We start from the raw sequence: 12907 nt of genomic DNA on the forward strand, positions 1-12907 counted from the left end.
GCGAGGGGAGCTACTTCACCCACCCCTGAACTGAAGGCCCACCTGGGTGACACACAGCAGATGAGGAGGACGAGAGAGAAACCACTTCACCAGTTGGATTAAAGGTGAACTTTAGGAAGGAAAGACTGTTCAAGCCCTCCTACAGGACAGGATCCCCAGTTCCCATACTGATACATTGGTTCAGTTGACCTATTGCCTGTGGGCATGAATCGTGGGGCTTTGCCAACGCCAGCTATCAACTCTCAGCCTACATCACGGGCTAAGCCTCAGGGGTCGCAAGGTCAATGTGAGCAGCTAGGAGACACAGGGGAGAGGCAGCCATGCCAGCCAGGGACTGCCTACACCTCCTTGCCTCATGGGCCGGGACAGGAGGGCGCGGAGATCGCCCACCCAGCATGCAAGCGACTTCGCTCTCTGTTCAGGCGACCCCGAGCAGTGCAGCCCTTGGCAAGCGCCTCCCCCGGCCTGCCCCGCCCGGCAGCTCTTCGCACCCACCATTGCCCGCTCCTCCTCAGAAGCAACCACCGCAACGGGCACGATACCGGACACCCGCCCTTGAGGACCCTGCTAGGCAAGCTGGGACACTATGGCCAGAGGGCCAAACAGTGGAGCGCTGTGACCCCACAGCTGGGGACCCCCGTGGTCAGGAAGAGCAGTCCAAGGCCCAGGGGAAGACCGGGGGGTCTTGTCAAGATCCAGACTCATTCGGAAGATCACCCTTCTCCCCAAGAGCTGGCATCCATTCAGCCGCTGGCCCCTGGAGCCCCAGGGCACAAGAGCAGGGAGAGGCCTTGGGGTCATGGGGATACCAGGAGAGTCAGCCTCTTAGCCCCAGGGTGGGAGCAAGGGGAGGCAGGGGCTATCTGCAGCAAACTGCGAGGCCTGTCTGTGGGGGGCACGGCTGGCCTCTTCGCTCCCAGGACGGCCAGAGCCCTGTCTGACGAAACCCCGGGGAGCACAGCGGGTGCGCGCGCGGGAGTCTCCGACAGGCCAGGGGGCGCAGGCGGACGCCCTCACCTCTTCCCCCCTCTCTCCACCTCAGGGTCCCTCCTGACCGTTCCCACGGAAATCCCTCGAAATTCACCTCCCCCTTCCCCCCGCCGCAGCCCCCCCGATCCCCGAGAGTTCCCCCTTCCCGTGCCCGAGCTGCGCCGAGCCCCCCGCGCGACGAGGCGGGACGCCGCGGGCGGTGCGAAAGAGGAGGATGGCGGAGCTCGGGAGGGGCACTCGGACAAGCCCGGCGGGCGACGCGCCTCCTCTCATCTGCAACACCGCCGGCAGTGAAGCGAAGCGCCAGGCTGTGCCAGGGTGCCCCGGTGGTCATGGGAAATCCAGGGTGCCCCCGGGTACCGTATCACAGGCCGATTTAAACCGCATTCACTGGGAGCACTAGGATTTTAGAACATGAAAATGAAACCAACAGTATACCAAGCTGCTTCCCAACTGTGATAATACCTACTTCAGCAAGTCTGTGATGGTCATTATTTTAAAAACTCCATAAAATGTATTTACTTTTATGTATATACACAGTATCTGTGTCACTGCTGCACTTCACTGAAATGATTAAGAATAGCCGCAGTAATGCTAGGACTGTTTATATTAAAGTTCAGGACATGAAACATTGTTCATTACTTTTAATTCCAAATATAAAACTAAACGAGACACAGTTTGCCAACGTATTGCTTTTTCCCAGGCACTCTCAAAACACTGTTTATCATTTTATTGAGGGAAACTGTCTCTTTACACAGCTTATCACTGAGTTTCAGGCTCTCTCTGCTCTTATTGGAAAATGGCAGCAAGCAGATAGCCGCAGTGGAACAGAACACAAACATGTCAGACACAGGGACAGGGCTGCCGTTTCTAGGGCTGGGGGGGCGAAGGTCAAGTCCGTGTCCTGCCGTCACAGGGGCGGCTGGAGCCCCTGCCCCCTGCTGCTCCCCTTCGCCTCCTCCAGATCCTGGAGCTCGGCTTGGGCGATGTCAGCCTGGCTGAGCGTGACGGGGTGCTGGGAGTCCCTGTGCAGCTGCTCGTTGACCTCGGAGCGCAGGGCGGAGGGGGACAGGGAGCGCAGGTGTGAAGGCAGGTGCCGGAACTCCTCTTCATTGATATCACAGTCCCTCATGTGCCTCTCCAGCACCCACCAGCGGCCCAGAAAGCCCACGTCCAGCAGCCGCTCGGGCAGCTCCAGCCAGCGGGGCCGCAGGTGAGGGCAGCGTGCCTCGTACAGGCTGCTGTCGGGGTCGAAGGGCGCGCTGTACGCCAGCGTGGCCACGCCCAGGTTCAGGCAGCGCAGGCGCCCCTCGTTCCGCAGCCAGACCAGCCCCTGCACGTGGGCATCCGCTGTGCCGCTCCGTATCCACGGCGACAGGAGCAGTAGCGTGTTGGAGGCCTCCAAGAGGCAGCTCTCAAAGGAGGCGGGGCCGGGGTTTCTATGGTAACAGCCCCAGACTCCGCCCAGCAGGGAGAGGTAGGCAGCAGCTTTGAGTGGCCGCTCCCGCAGGCCCACAATGACATCACGACAGGCCTCCCGGTAATCGCCAAGGAGACTGCTGAGCCAGAGCCCTGGGGGAGGAAGGAGAGAGGGGTCAGCCCTGCCGGGCACTGCAGCCTAGTGTCTTGAGGGACAGGGGAGATTTGTAGTTGAATTCAGTACTGAATGTTTTACTTGCATGCCTCCTCTACCATTCCTTCACTAAAAAACTAAATTATTATCAAATTATTCTAAATGTAAATATACTGCACCAAGAGAGGGGTTCATACAGACACACTGACTGACTGGACACTACAGTACATTAACACTGCACTGAGAGAGAGGGGTTCATACAGACACACTGACTGGACACTACAGTACATTAACACTGCACTGAGAGAGAGGGGTTCATACAGACACACTGACTGACTGGACACTACAGTACATTAACACTGCACTGAGAGAGAGGGGTTCATACAGACACAGACTGACTGGACACTACAGTACATTAACACTGCACTGAGAGAGAGGGGTTCATACAGACACACTGACTGACTGGACACTACAGTACATTAACACTGCACTGAGAGAGAGGGGTTCATACAGACACACTGACTGACTGGACACTACAGTACATTAACACTGCACTGAGAGAGAGGGGTTCATACAGACACTGACTGAGCAGTGACCTCCTCGGAGAGCTGTCTAACAAGATTCTCTGGACAGGGGACATTAGGTAACAGACTCTCACTTGGTCCCGAAACTACACAATGATCCCGCAAACAGACAAACAGCGCACACGTCCTGACGTCCTCACCTATGCGACTGTCCCGCGCTCTGTTCCACAGCGATCCCTTGATTCGTGTTGCTCCGCTTTGCTCCTCAGCGGCACGAGCAGCGCTCGAACACCACCTGCGTAAAACCCACGCGGCGGCCATGATCACTTGTCACCGTACAAGGTCTTCAGTCGCAGAGCATTGTCGCTAGGGGGAAACGGCCTCCATTGTGGCTCTGGGAGAAGGCTCGGTATTAAGTATAACGCCGCAGTTCTTTGAGCCAAAATGGCTGAAGAAACGGTCATAGTTTCTTTATACAATGTATTGTGTTACGCAGTTATCCCTTCCGATGGGGAAACAAGATATGACTATTGTATTCTATCTGTCTTCCCTATTTAAAAGTAAAAAAATCCCCAACATATATTAGTTTATTTTATTAAGGAACACGTGGTTTTCTTTTAAAGAATACAAAGAAGGTGAAACATAGCAGTTTTAAAGCTCCCACCATCTCTTTAGTTGTCTTACAGCGAAGCACTGCTTTCCGGTAGCAATTTCCGGCTTCAGGCCCTCGTCACATGACGAGGGAAGATGCCTGCTGTGGGTGACGTGGAAGCACTGACGTTTCGTGTCAGATGTGGAGGCAGGAAAAAAAGAGAGACTTGAGGTTTACGTTATTTGTGTCATCTGTACTTGGGTATTTATGCTGAGTCGTGCGGATCTGTCCCGCTGACGAAGAGGAGAAACGGGATAGTTTCAGGTGAGACAAGGTGAGAATCCAGACTGCTGCAGAGGTATGGTTATAATTACCATAATGACGAAACTATTTTGGACCGGGCATGAAACAATTCTGCTTTCTAATGACTCCAACTCGTGTTAGAATAGCTGTATATGTAATAGCTGTTTTTCAGATGAACGTTTTTTACAGTCTTTATTGTCACTTGGCAAAAACTGGGCTTATATTAATTATGTCACTTGCAATAACGGCTTATTCAATTCAGGGTCGCGCTGCCTCGGAGCCTGTCCCGGGAAACACTGGGCGCAAAGAGGGGTACAGCCTTAGACGGGACTACAGTCACCGCAGGACACACACAAACACACACGCCCGAGGGCCAGTGGTTCCAGAAACCAGTTAACCTAACGGTATGTCTTTGCACTGTGGGATGTGGTTGCACCCGGAGGAAGGAGAACATGCAGACTCCGTGCAGATAGCACCCAGCTCCAGAAGGGAACACAGAGACCCAGTGTTGCCATGTAGCAATGCTAAACACTGCGAGGCCGTGCAGCAGCAATATTTATATTAATTAATTAATTATTGATATTAATTATTGTTGACTTCATCATCGTACTCATGCAGCATGGTGGTGTGGTAATTAGTCCGACTGCAACACAGCGCCAGTGACCCCGTCCACGCAGGGGTACCCCGGGAGGAGTTTGCATGTTCCCTCAGGGTTGTGTGGGATCTGTCCAGGTGCTCCGGTTTGTCCTACTTCCTACTTGTGCACAGGGTGCTCTAAACTGGCCCTTTCCAGAGCACTGAGATCAAGAGGGTTTCATATTGTCAGGCATGATCCCAGCCCAACAAGTACTGGCTACAGGCCTGTAGAGACATAGATCCACAACAGACATACTGCTGCTCTGGTGTTCTAACAGTTATATTACTGTTCCTACTGCTACTACTGTATCTACTGTTGCAGCTGTATGTACTGTGGCTGCCATTTCTTCTTGTGTAAAATAAAACTGCTGTAATAGCTCCTGTAGTATTTTCCAGACACTTTGAGCAGTTTATCCATATTATTATTATTTATATCATTGATAAAGTATTATTATTGTTATTTTGATTAACTGTTGTGTTCTGTTCCATTTCTGAAGACTGTGTTGACATGGCGGCTCCTGATGATCTCAAGTTTCAAGGTAAACACAGAGCACTCTCTCACTGACACACACTCACACATTGCTCTCTCAGACACAGAGCACTCTCTCTCTGACACACACACACTGCCCTCTCTCAGACACAGAGCACTCTCTCTCTGACACACACACACTGCCCTCTCTCAGACACAGAGCACTCTCTCTCTGACACACACACACTGCCCTCTCTCACACTGACAGACAGACAGACAGCGTGTGTATCACTGTCACTCTGACCCTGTGTTTCATTTCTCAAGAGTTTGAAGAGGCTGCTGAGCTATTGTCAGCTGACCCAGGGGCCTCAACCTACCCAATCCCAGCACATCCGGCTGAGGGAGGAGCTGTGAGGCTTGACCTATCGGAGGATGAGGAGGGAGCAGAGGAAAAGTCTGAGGTTAGGGAGTGTGACGGGGGTGCAGTGTGAGCTCAGGGAGTGTGACGAGTGCAGTGTGAGCTCAGGGAGTGTGACGGGGGTGCAGTGTGAGCTCAGGGAGTGTGACGGGGGCGCAGTGTGAGCTCAGGGAGTGTGACGGGGGTGCAGTGTGAGCTCAGGGAGTGTGACGGGGGTGCAGTGTGAGCTCAGGGAGTGTGACGGGGGTGCAGTGTGAGCTCAGGGAGTGTGACGGGGGCGCAGTGTGAGCTCAGGGAGTGTGACGGGGGTGCAGTGTGAGCTCAGGGAGTGTGACAAGGGTGCAGTGTGAGCTCAGGGAGTGTGACGAGTGCAGTGTGAGCTCAGGGAGTGTGACGGGGGTGCAGTGTGAGCTCAGGGAGTGTGACGGGGGTGCAGTGTGAGCTCAGGGAGTGTGACGGATGCAGTGTGAGCTCAGGGAGTGTGACAAGGGTGCAGTGTGAGCTCAGGGAGTGTGACGGGGGTGCAGTGTGAGCTCAGGGAGTGTGACGGGGGCGCAGTGTGAGCTCAGGGAGTGTGACGGGGGTGCAGTGTGAGCTCAGGGAGTGGGACAAGGGTGCAGTGTGAGCTCAGGGAGTGTGACGAGTGCAGTGTGAGCTCAGGGAGTGTGACGGGGGTGCAGTGTGAGCTCAGGGAGTGTGACAAGGGTGCAGTGTGAGCTCAGGGAGTGTGACAAGGGTGCAGTGTGAGCTCAGGGAGTGTGACGGGGGTGCAGTGTGAGCTCAGGGAGTGTGACGGGGGTGCAGTGTGAGCTCAGGGAGTGTGACGGGGGTGCAGTGTGAGCTCAGGGAGTGTGACGGGGGCGCAGTGTGAGCTCAGGGAGTGTGACGGGGGCGCAGTGTGAGCTCAGGGAGTGTGACGGGGGTGCAGTGTGAGCTCAGGGAGTGTGACGGGGGTGCAGTGTGAGCTCAGGGAGTGTGACGGATGCAGTGTGAGCTCAGGGAGTGTGACAAGGGTGCAGTGTGAGCTCAGGGAGTGTGACGGGGGTGCAGTGTAAGCTCAGGGAGTGTGACGGGGGCGCAGTGTGAGCTCAGGGAGTGTGACGGGGGTGCAGTGTGAGCTCAGGGAGTGTGACGGGGGCGCAGTGTGAGCTCAGGGAGTGTGACGGGGGTGCAGTGTGAGCTCAGGGAGTGTGACGAGGGTGCAGTGTGAGCTCAGGGAGTGTGACGGGGGCGCAGTGTGAGCTCAGGGAGTGTGACAAGGGTGCAGTGTGAGCTCAGGGAGTGTGACGGGGGTGCAGTGTGAGCTCAGGGAGTGTGACAAGGGTGCAGTGTGAGCTCAGGGAGTGTGACAAGGGTGCAGTGTGAGCTCAGGGAGTGTGACGGGGGTGCAGTGTGAGCTCAGGGAGTGTGACGGGGGTGCAGTGTGAGCTCAGGGAGTGTGACGGGGGTGCAGTGTGAGCTCAGGGAGTGTGACGGGGGTGCAGTGTGAGCTCAGGGAGTGTGACAAGGGTGCAGTGTGAGCTCAGGGAGTGTGACGGGGGTGCAGTGTGAGCTCAGGGAGTGTGACGGGGGTGCAGTGTGAGCTCAGGGAGTGTGACGGGGGTGCAGTGTGAGCTCAGGGAGTGTGACGGGGGTGCAGAGTGAGCTCAGGGAGTGTGACGGGGGCGCAGTGTGAGCTCAGGGAGTGTGACGGGGGCGCAGTGTGAGCTCAGGGAGTGTGACGGGGGCGCAGTGTGAGCTCAGGGAGTGTGACGGGGGCGCAGTGTGAGCTCAGGGAGTGTGACAAGGGTGCAGTGTGAGCTCAGGGAGTGTGACGGGGTGCAGTGTGAGCTCAGGGAGTGTGACGGGGGTGCAGAGTGAGCTCAGGGAGTGTGACGGGGGTGCAGTGTGAGCTCAGGGAGTTTGACGGGGGCGCAGTGTGAGCTCAGGGAGTGTGACGGGGGTGCAGTGTGAGCTCAGGGAGTGTGACAAGGGTGCAGTGTGAGCTCAGGGAGTGTGACGGGGGTGCAGTGTGAGCTCAGGGAGTGTGACGGGGGTGCAGTGTGAGCTCAGGGAGTGTGACAAGGGTGCAGTGTGAGCTCAGGGAGTGTGACGGGGGTGCAGTGTGAGCTCAGGGAGTGTGACAAGGGTGCAGAGTGAGCTCAGGGAGTGTGACAAGGGTGCAGAGTGAGCTCAGGGAGTGTGACGGGGGCGCAGTGTGAGCTCAGGGAGTGTGACGGGGGTGCAGTGTGAGCTCAGGGAGTGTGACAAGGGTGCAGTGTGAGCTCAGGGAGTGTGACGGGGGTGCAGTGTGAGCTCAGGGAGTGTGACGGGGGTGCAGTGTGAGCTCAGGGAGTGTGACGGGGGCGCAGTGGGATCTCAGGGAGTGTGACGGGGGCAGGCAGTCTGAGCTCACACTACACCAATCACATTCTTTTGCTCTATATGAGAATAGCACTACAAACCCCTGTGCTGTTTCTCTCTGTGTGTTACAGTGTGTCTGTTACAGGCCTGGATCTGGTCCTGTTTTTGATATATGACGCATAAAGCTGCTCTGGTGAGGTAACCAGCCCCCCTTGTCTGTTCTTCCAGTTGCTGAGTGGAGAGAGAACGACAGCAAGCTTTTGGACCTTTGAGTATTACCAGTCCTTCTTCAACGTTGACACACTGCAGGTACCCTGGCTGGAAGAGTCGCAGGACCACAGACAGAGAGTCTTTCACATAAACTGTCTCCTCACTCTTGCGGTGGACAAGTAATTTACAACTGCTAATTACTGCAGTTGGATATAGAAGTTAAGAATTGCTGTTATCGCATTAAAAATCTTCACTAAAAAAAGGAAGCAGTGTGTGCACAGTGCCCCACTGATTCTATCGACTGACAGTAAAAGTATTCCGATAGTATCCCGCTGTGTTGACCGTGTCCTCTGTCGCAGGTGCTGGACAGGATAAAGGGCTCAGTGCTGCCGTTTCCTGGCCGGAGCTTCGTGAAGCACCATCTCCGTAGCAATCCAGACCTGTACGGTGAGACATGGATACTTTGTCACAAAAATAGATCAGCTAACAAACACAGATGCACGTGAGGAGAAAAAGCTCGAATTACGCAGAGACACAGCTGGAGAGCTCAGCTATCGCAGCCAGGCGATGCTGATTTCTCCTGCTGAACTTGAGAATGCGAGGGATCAAGGGGCAAACCTGCCCTGTTCGTGTTGATGTCTTGAGGACTGCAGCTCAGATAAGGCTCGTACTCTGCAGACCCTGTTAGAGCAGCACATTTGTTCATGTCGCACAGAAACACCACATGGCCGCAGTATGGAGTCGCAGTGTTGGGTCTCATAATCCATCTCCATCTCTCTCCCTGTCTCCCCCTTCCCTGCTCATCTCCTCTCTCAGGGCCATTCTGGATCTGCGCAACACTGGTCTTCTCTATGGCCGTCAGTGGGAACCTCTACACCTTCCTGGCCAAGATGGGAGACCCCCAGTATCACTACAGGCCCCAGTTCCACAAAGGTGTGAGAGCCGTCCTGTGGTCACTTAACTTTCCTCGCCTCTTCTGTTCTCCCCACTCTCTCTGTTTCTCACTGCTCTCTGCCCCTCACTTATATACTGATTTCTGGACTGTCTGTCCCCTCCAGGACTGATCTCAGCCCAGACTCCCTGTCTCTGTCATCTCCAGGACTGATCTCAGCCCAGACTCCCTGTCTCTGTCATCTCCAGGACTGATCTCAGCCCAGACTCCCTGTCTCTGTCCTCTCCAGGACTGATCTCAGCCCAGACTCCCTGTCTCTGTCCTCTCCAGGACTGATCTCAGCCCAGATTCTCTGTCTCTGTCCCCTCCTTGACTGATCTCATGCCCAGATTCTCTGTCTCTGTCCCCTCCGGGACTGATCTCAGCCCAGACTCCCTGTCTCTGTCCTCTCCAGGACTGATCTCATGCCCAGATTCTCTGTCTCTGTCCCCTCCAGGACTGATCTCATGCCCAGATTCTCTGTCTCTGTCCCCTCCAGGACTGATCTCATGCCCAGATTCTCTGTCTCTGTCCCCTCCAGGACTGATCTCAGCCCAGACTCCCTGTCTCTGTCCTCTCCAGGACTGGTCTCATGCCCAGATTCTCTGTCTCTGTCCCCTCCAGGACTGATCTCATGCCCAGATTCTCTGTCTCTGTCCCCTCCAGGACTGATCTCAGCCCAGACTCCCTGCCTCTGTCCTCCCACAGGAGTGATCTCAGCCCTGTGCTGGCTGTGCCAGTGGAGTCTGGGGCTCTGTTGGCTGTGCCAGTGGAGTCTGGGGCTGTGCTGGCCTGGCTGTGCCAGTGGAGTCTGGGGCTGTGCTGGCCTGGCTGTGCCAGTGGAGTCTGGGGCTGTGCTGGCCTGGCTGTGCCAGTGGAGACGGGGGCTGTGCTGGGGATATTTGTCTCAGTCCAGACTCTCTCTCTCTCAGTGTCGATAGCAGGGGTGGCCGTGTTCTGCTATGCCTGGCTGGTCCCGCTGTGTGTCTGGGGGTTCCTGCAGTGGCGCCGTGGGTCGGAGCACCAGGTCGTCGGGTATTCCTTTCTGGAGACGGTCTGCGTGTACGGATATTCCCTGTCCATCTACATCCCCACCTCGGTGAGCCACATGTCCTCGTCCGACTGCTTTTGAGGCTGGTAGTCCTACATCATTAGCCTGCGCTCAGCCTAGTGTCTGATGGTGCAGTAAGGCTGCAGGCGAGCTGGCGGAGGTCAGATGGGGGCAGGTACTACAGTACACGCACAGGATCTAAGATCACTTCTGATAGCTGGCTGATCCGAGGTTCTGGAATGAATGAGAGCTTGGCACGTTTCAAGGAGACAAGTAATCCTGACTCAGCTAGTCAATTCTCTAAACTTCTCTCCTTTTCTCTTTCTTCCTCTCCGCTGTCCCCTGTCCTTCTCTCAGGTTCTCTGGATTATTCCGGTGCAGTGGTTGCAGTGGCTGCTTATCCTGGTTGCCGTGGCAATCTCGGGTTCGGTGCTGGTTCTCACGTTCTGGCCAGTGGTCCGCGACGACACCAAGGTCACTGCCGTTGCCACGGTGATCGCCATCGTCCTCCTGCACGCGCTGCTCGCCATTGGCTGCAAGGTGAGGCCCGGGGGGCTCCGGGGGGGTGGGCGGCGAGACCCGTACGGTGTCAGCAGCTGTCCACGCCCTTAACCTCCCTTTCCCTCTTCCTCAGCTTTACTTCTTCCAGACCGCCGAGCGCACGTGGAGCCCCACCACACCGGCGGCCACCCCCACAGGGAACCACAGCACCCTGCTGACCCGCACAGCTGTGACACACTGAGCAACACCGGCGGGGCGAGGGGGGGCCAAAGGAGAGGGTGAGGGGATAAGGGAATGAGGGAACGAGGGGAGGGAGGAAAATGGGGGAAAGTTTTTTGTTTTGGAGAAATTATTTATTTTGTGCTCTGGGGGTGGTACACTGGCAGGGGCTCAGGGGCTGGCGGGCGGGCTGGGTGGGCTGGCCCAGCAGTCCTGCACGTTGTCGCCGTGTGAACGGGACAGCGGGGTACCGTGGGAGAGGGAGAGCGGCCCAGTCGCTGCGCAGGATGACCTGTCCCTCCGTCCTGCGGTCCCACGGTCCCGCCGCAGCCCGAGGGGACGGTCAGCGCGGGGACAGAGCGTCGAGTCTCGGGGTTCAGGCACACCGAAGGGAAGGGGATTCCTTTACCCAGTTTGCAGTCAAGTGTTAGGGTTAACCCCATCATGGTTATTTATGTATTTTTCCTTTTGAGATGGAAAATGATGGATCGCGGAAATTAAAAAGTTGTGGGAAGACATCTTACTGTGAACGTGTTCTTTTTACAGGGACATTTCCTGGGTTCGGGGGGGGATCAGGGCCGTTTAACTGAGAAGGAAGATCTGATGGACGTTGGCGTCATGCAGGTTTCGAGAGTTTATCCAGTCTGGTGTCTCCAGTCTAGCTTCCCATGAGCCCAGACTTACAGTGAGCTTTAACCCCTGGCGGAAGACACTGGGAGTACGTAGGGCTTGGGCTGTACAGAACCAGGCATGAAGGAGTTTCTTTCAAAATCGAAAATATCTTGAAGTCGCGGAAGGAGAAAATAGTCCAATTTAAAAAGATATTTTTTTCACAGGATCCTATTATAAAACAGATACTTTCTAAAACCCTTTTCTGTAAAGGGAAAAAAATATTCAGAAATAACAACAGTGCCAACTGCTGTCTGAAGCCCTTTTATCCAGAATCAAGGGTGGAGACTCCCTTCCCGCTGTCCTGGCTGTAGACATGACCGACGTCTCCTCTCCCCAGGTGCGTATGTTCTGAGCTCTAATTAACCCCATCGGTCCGGTACCGAGCAGTGACAACGCAAGAGCTCACCTTGTGACACTGCTAATGGGGATTCAAGCAGAAGAGGGTTGGTAAATGAGCGCAAACTGTTTCAAGGCACAGTTCAAGGTCTTCTGGGGGATAGGAGGGACATCCCCCGAGCAGCTGAGCGCTCCCTCTGCTCACCCTTTCAGGAGCAGAGCATCCTGGGAATGTGCCCTCCTGCAACTCGGGGGGGGGGGGGGGGGGGCGAACCTGACCTTGTTCTCAAGCCAGAGGCTCTGTGCAGGATGTCAGTACCCTGTTTGGATTTATATTCAGAAGCTTCATTAACTCCGCGCAAATTAGTTTTGCTCTTGTGCTACAGTGTGTGCAACAGTGGGTGGCAGCACATTGCACTCTTGTCAGTACTTTTCCTAAAATTCTCTTTACCGTTAATGTCTGAACATTAATGTGTGCAGGGTAAGGACCACTCCTTCTGGTCCCCATGACCAACATTAACGAGTCTGTGCAGCAAACGAAGTACAGCGTCAGGGTTCACACACCTGACACATCCCAGTGAGCCCGGACCCCAAGTCCTGACATTTTGAACTACCCGTCTGCTGAACTGTGATGGCTGCCCTCTGCCCCAGGGGATACCCCTCTGCCCCGTGTGCTGGAACAGGTGCTGCTGCTCATCAGCTCTGTTTTTTTGCCTCGTGCTGCGTCGTGGGCATCATCCCTTCTGCTTTCCCACGCCGACGGGACCGCGGCACGGAGAATCCGACGGTGAAATACAAGCCCTGGGAACTGAGTGGGCTTCATGAAACGGCTCCTTGGAACCCACTCACTCAGGGCGTGGAGAAGCACTTAGCTCTTTGATGCTCTTGACCTCCTGAAGCGGCAGACACTTCCCCACCAGCACTGCAGCGGAGACACACAGTGGGCAGCGAAGGGTTAACCCTCGAGCCCTCACTGACCCCCGAGAACTCCTGAGGGGGGGGACCCCACAGCTGAGGGAGAGGTAGAGTGTGGGGGGGACCTCGAGGCTGAAGGAGAGGTACAGTGGGGGGAACCCACCGCTCAGGGAGAGGCTTGAGGGGGACCCCACACTGCTGAGAGAGAGGCTCCATGGGGGGAC

General features: G+C 55.7%; 2 protein-coding genes across 6 annotated transcripts; one reads left to right on the forward strand and one right to left on the reverse strand.

The window, feature by feature from the left end:
- Positions 1–1705: 1705 nt before the first annotated feature.
- Positions 1706–3514, reverse strand: timm29 (translocase of inner mitochondrial membrane 29). The gene is made up of 2 exons (XM_006631528.3): positions 3288–3514; positions 1706–2562 (listed from the first exon to the last, which is right to left on the reverse strand). Exons 1-2 carry the CDS (start codon positions 3406–3408, stop codon positions 1901–1903), a joined length of 783 nt encoding a protein of 260 aa, XP_006631591.1. The 5' UTR covers positions 3409–3514; the 3' UTR covers positions 1706–1900.
- A 324-nt stretch (positions 3515–3838) lies between these two features.
- On the forward strand, positions 3839–11278 carry yipf2 (Yip1 domain family, member 2). Of its 5 annotated transcripts, none has more exons than XM_069195609.1 (10): positions 3840–4037; positions 4245–4386; positions 5116–5157; positions 5412–5548; positions 8077–8157; positions 8418–8505; positions 8875–8991; positions 9922–10088; positions 10398–10580; positions 10675–11278. In XM_069195609.1, exons 3-10 carry the CDS (start codon positions 5127–5129, stop codon positions 10780–10782), a joined length of 912 nt encoding a protein of 303 aa, XP_069051710.1. In that variant the 5' UTR covers positions 3840–4037; positions 4245–4386; positions 5116–5126; the 3' UTR covers positions 10783–11278. The 5 variants fall into 5 exon arrangements, with proteins under 5 accessions (XP_069051711.1, XP_069051712.1, XP_069051710.1 ...); XM_069195607.1 differs by having other exon boundaries at positions 3840–4013; XM_069195608.1 differs by having other exon boundaries at positions 3840–4003.
- The last annotated feature ends 1629 nt before the right edge of the window (positions 11279–12907 follow it).

The sequence above is a fragment of the Lepisosteus oculatus genome, chromosome 11 (assembly GCF_040954835.1).
Source record: "Lepisosteus oculatus isolate fLepOcu1 chromosome 11, fLepOcu1.hap2, whole genome shotgun sequence".
Lineage (NCBI taxonomy): Eukaryota > Metazoa > Chordata > Actinopteri > Semionotiformes > Lepisosteidae > Lepisosteus > Lepisosteus oculatus.

Excerpts from the sequence above, each read along its gene's own strand:
- yipf2 (XM_069195610.1), top strand. The coding sequence starts at position 5,127 with ATGGCGGCTCCTGATGATCTCAAGTTTCAAG. Across the intron at positions 5,549-8,076 it reads GAGCAGAGGAAAAGTCTGAG|TTGCTGAGTGGAGAGAGAAC; the intron begins GTTAGGGAGTGT and ends CTGTTCTTCCAG. Across the intron at positions 10,089-10,397 it reads CCATCTACATCCCCACCTCG|GTTCTCTGGATTATTCCGGT; the intron begins GTGAGCCACATG and ends TCCTTCTCTCAG.
- timm29 (XM_006631528.3), bottom strand. The coding sequence starts at position 3,408 with ATGGCCGCCGCGTGGGTTTTACGCAGGTGGTGTTCGAGCGCTGCTCGT. Across the intron at positions 2,563-3,287 it reads AGCGCGGGACAGTCGCATAG|GGCTCTGGCTCAGCAGTCTC; the intron begins GTGAGGACGTCA and ends TTCCTCCCCCAG.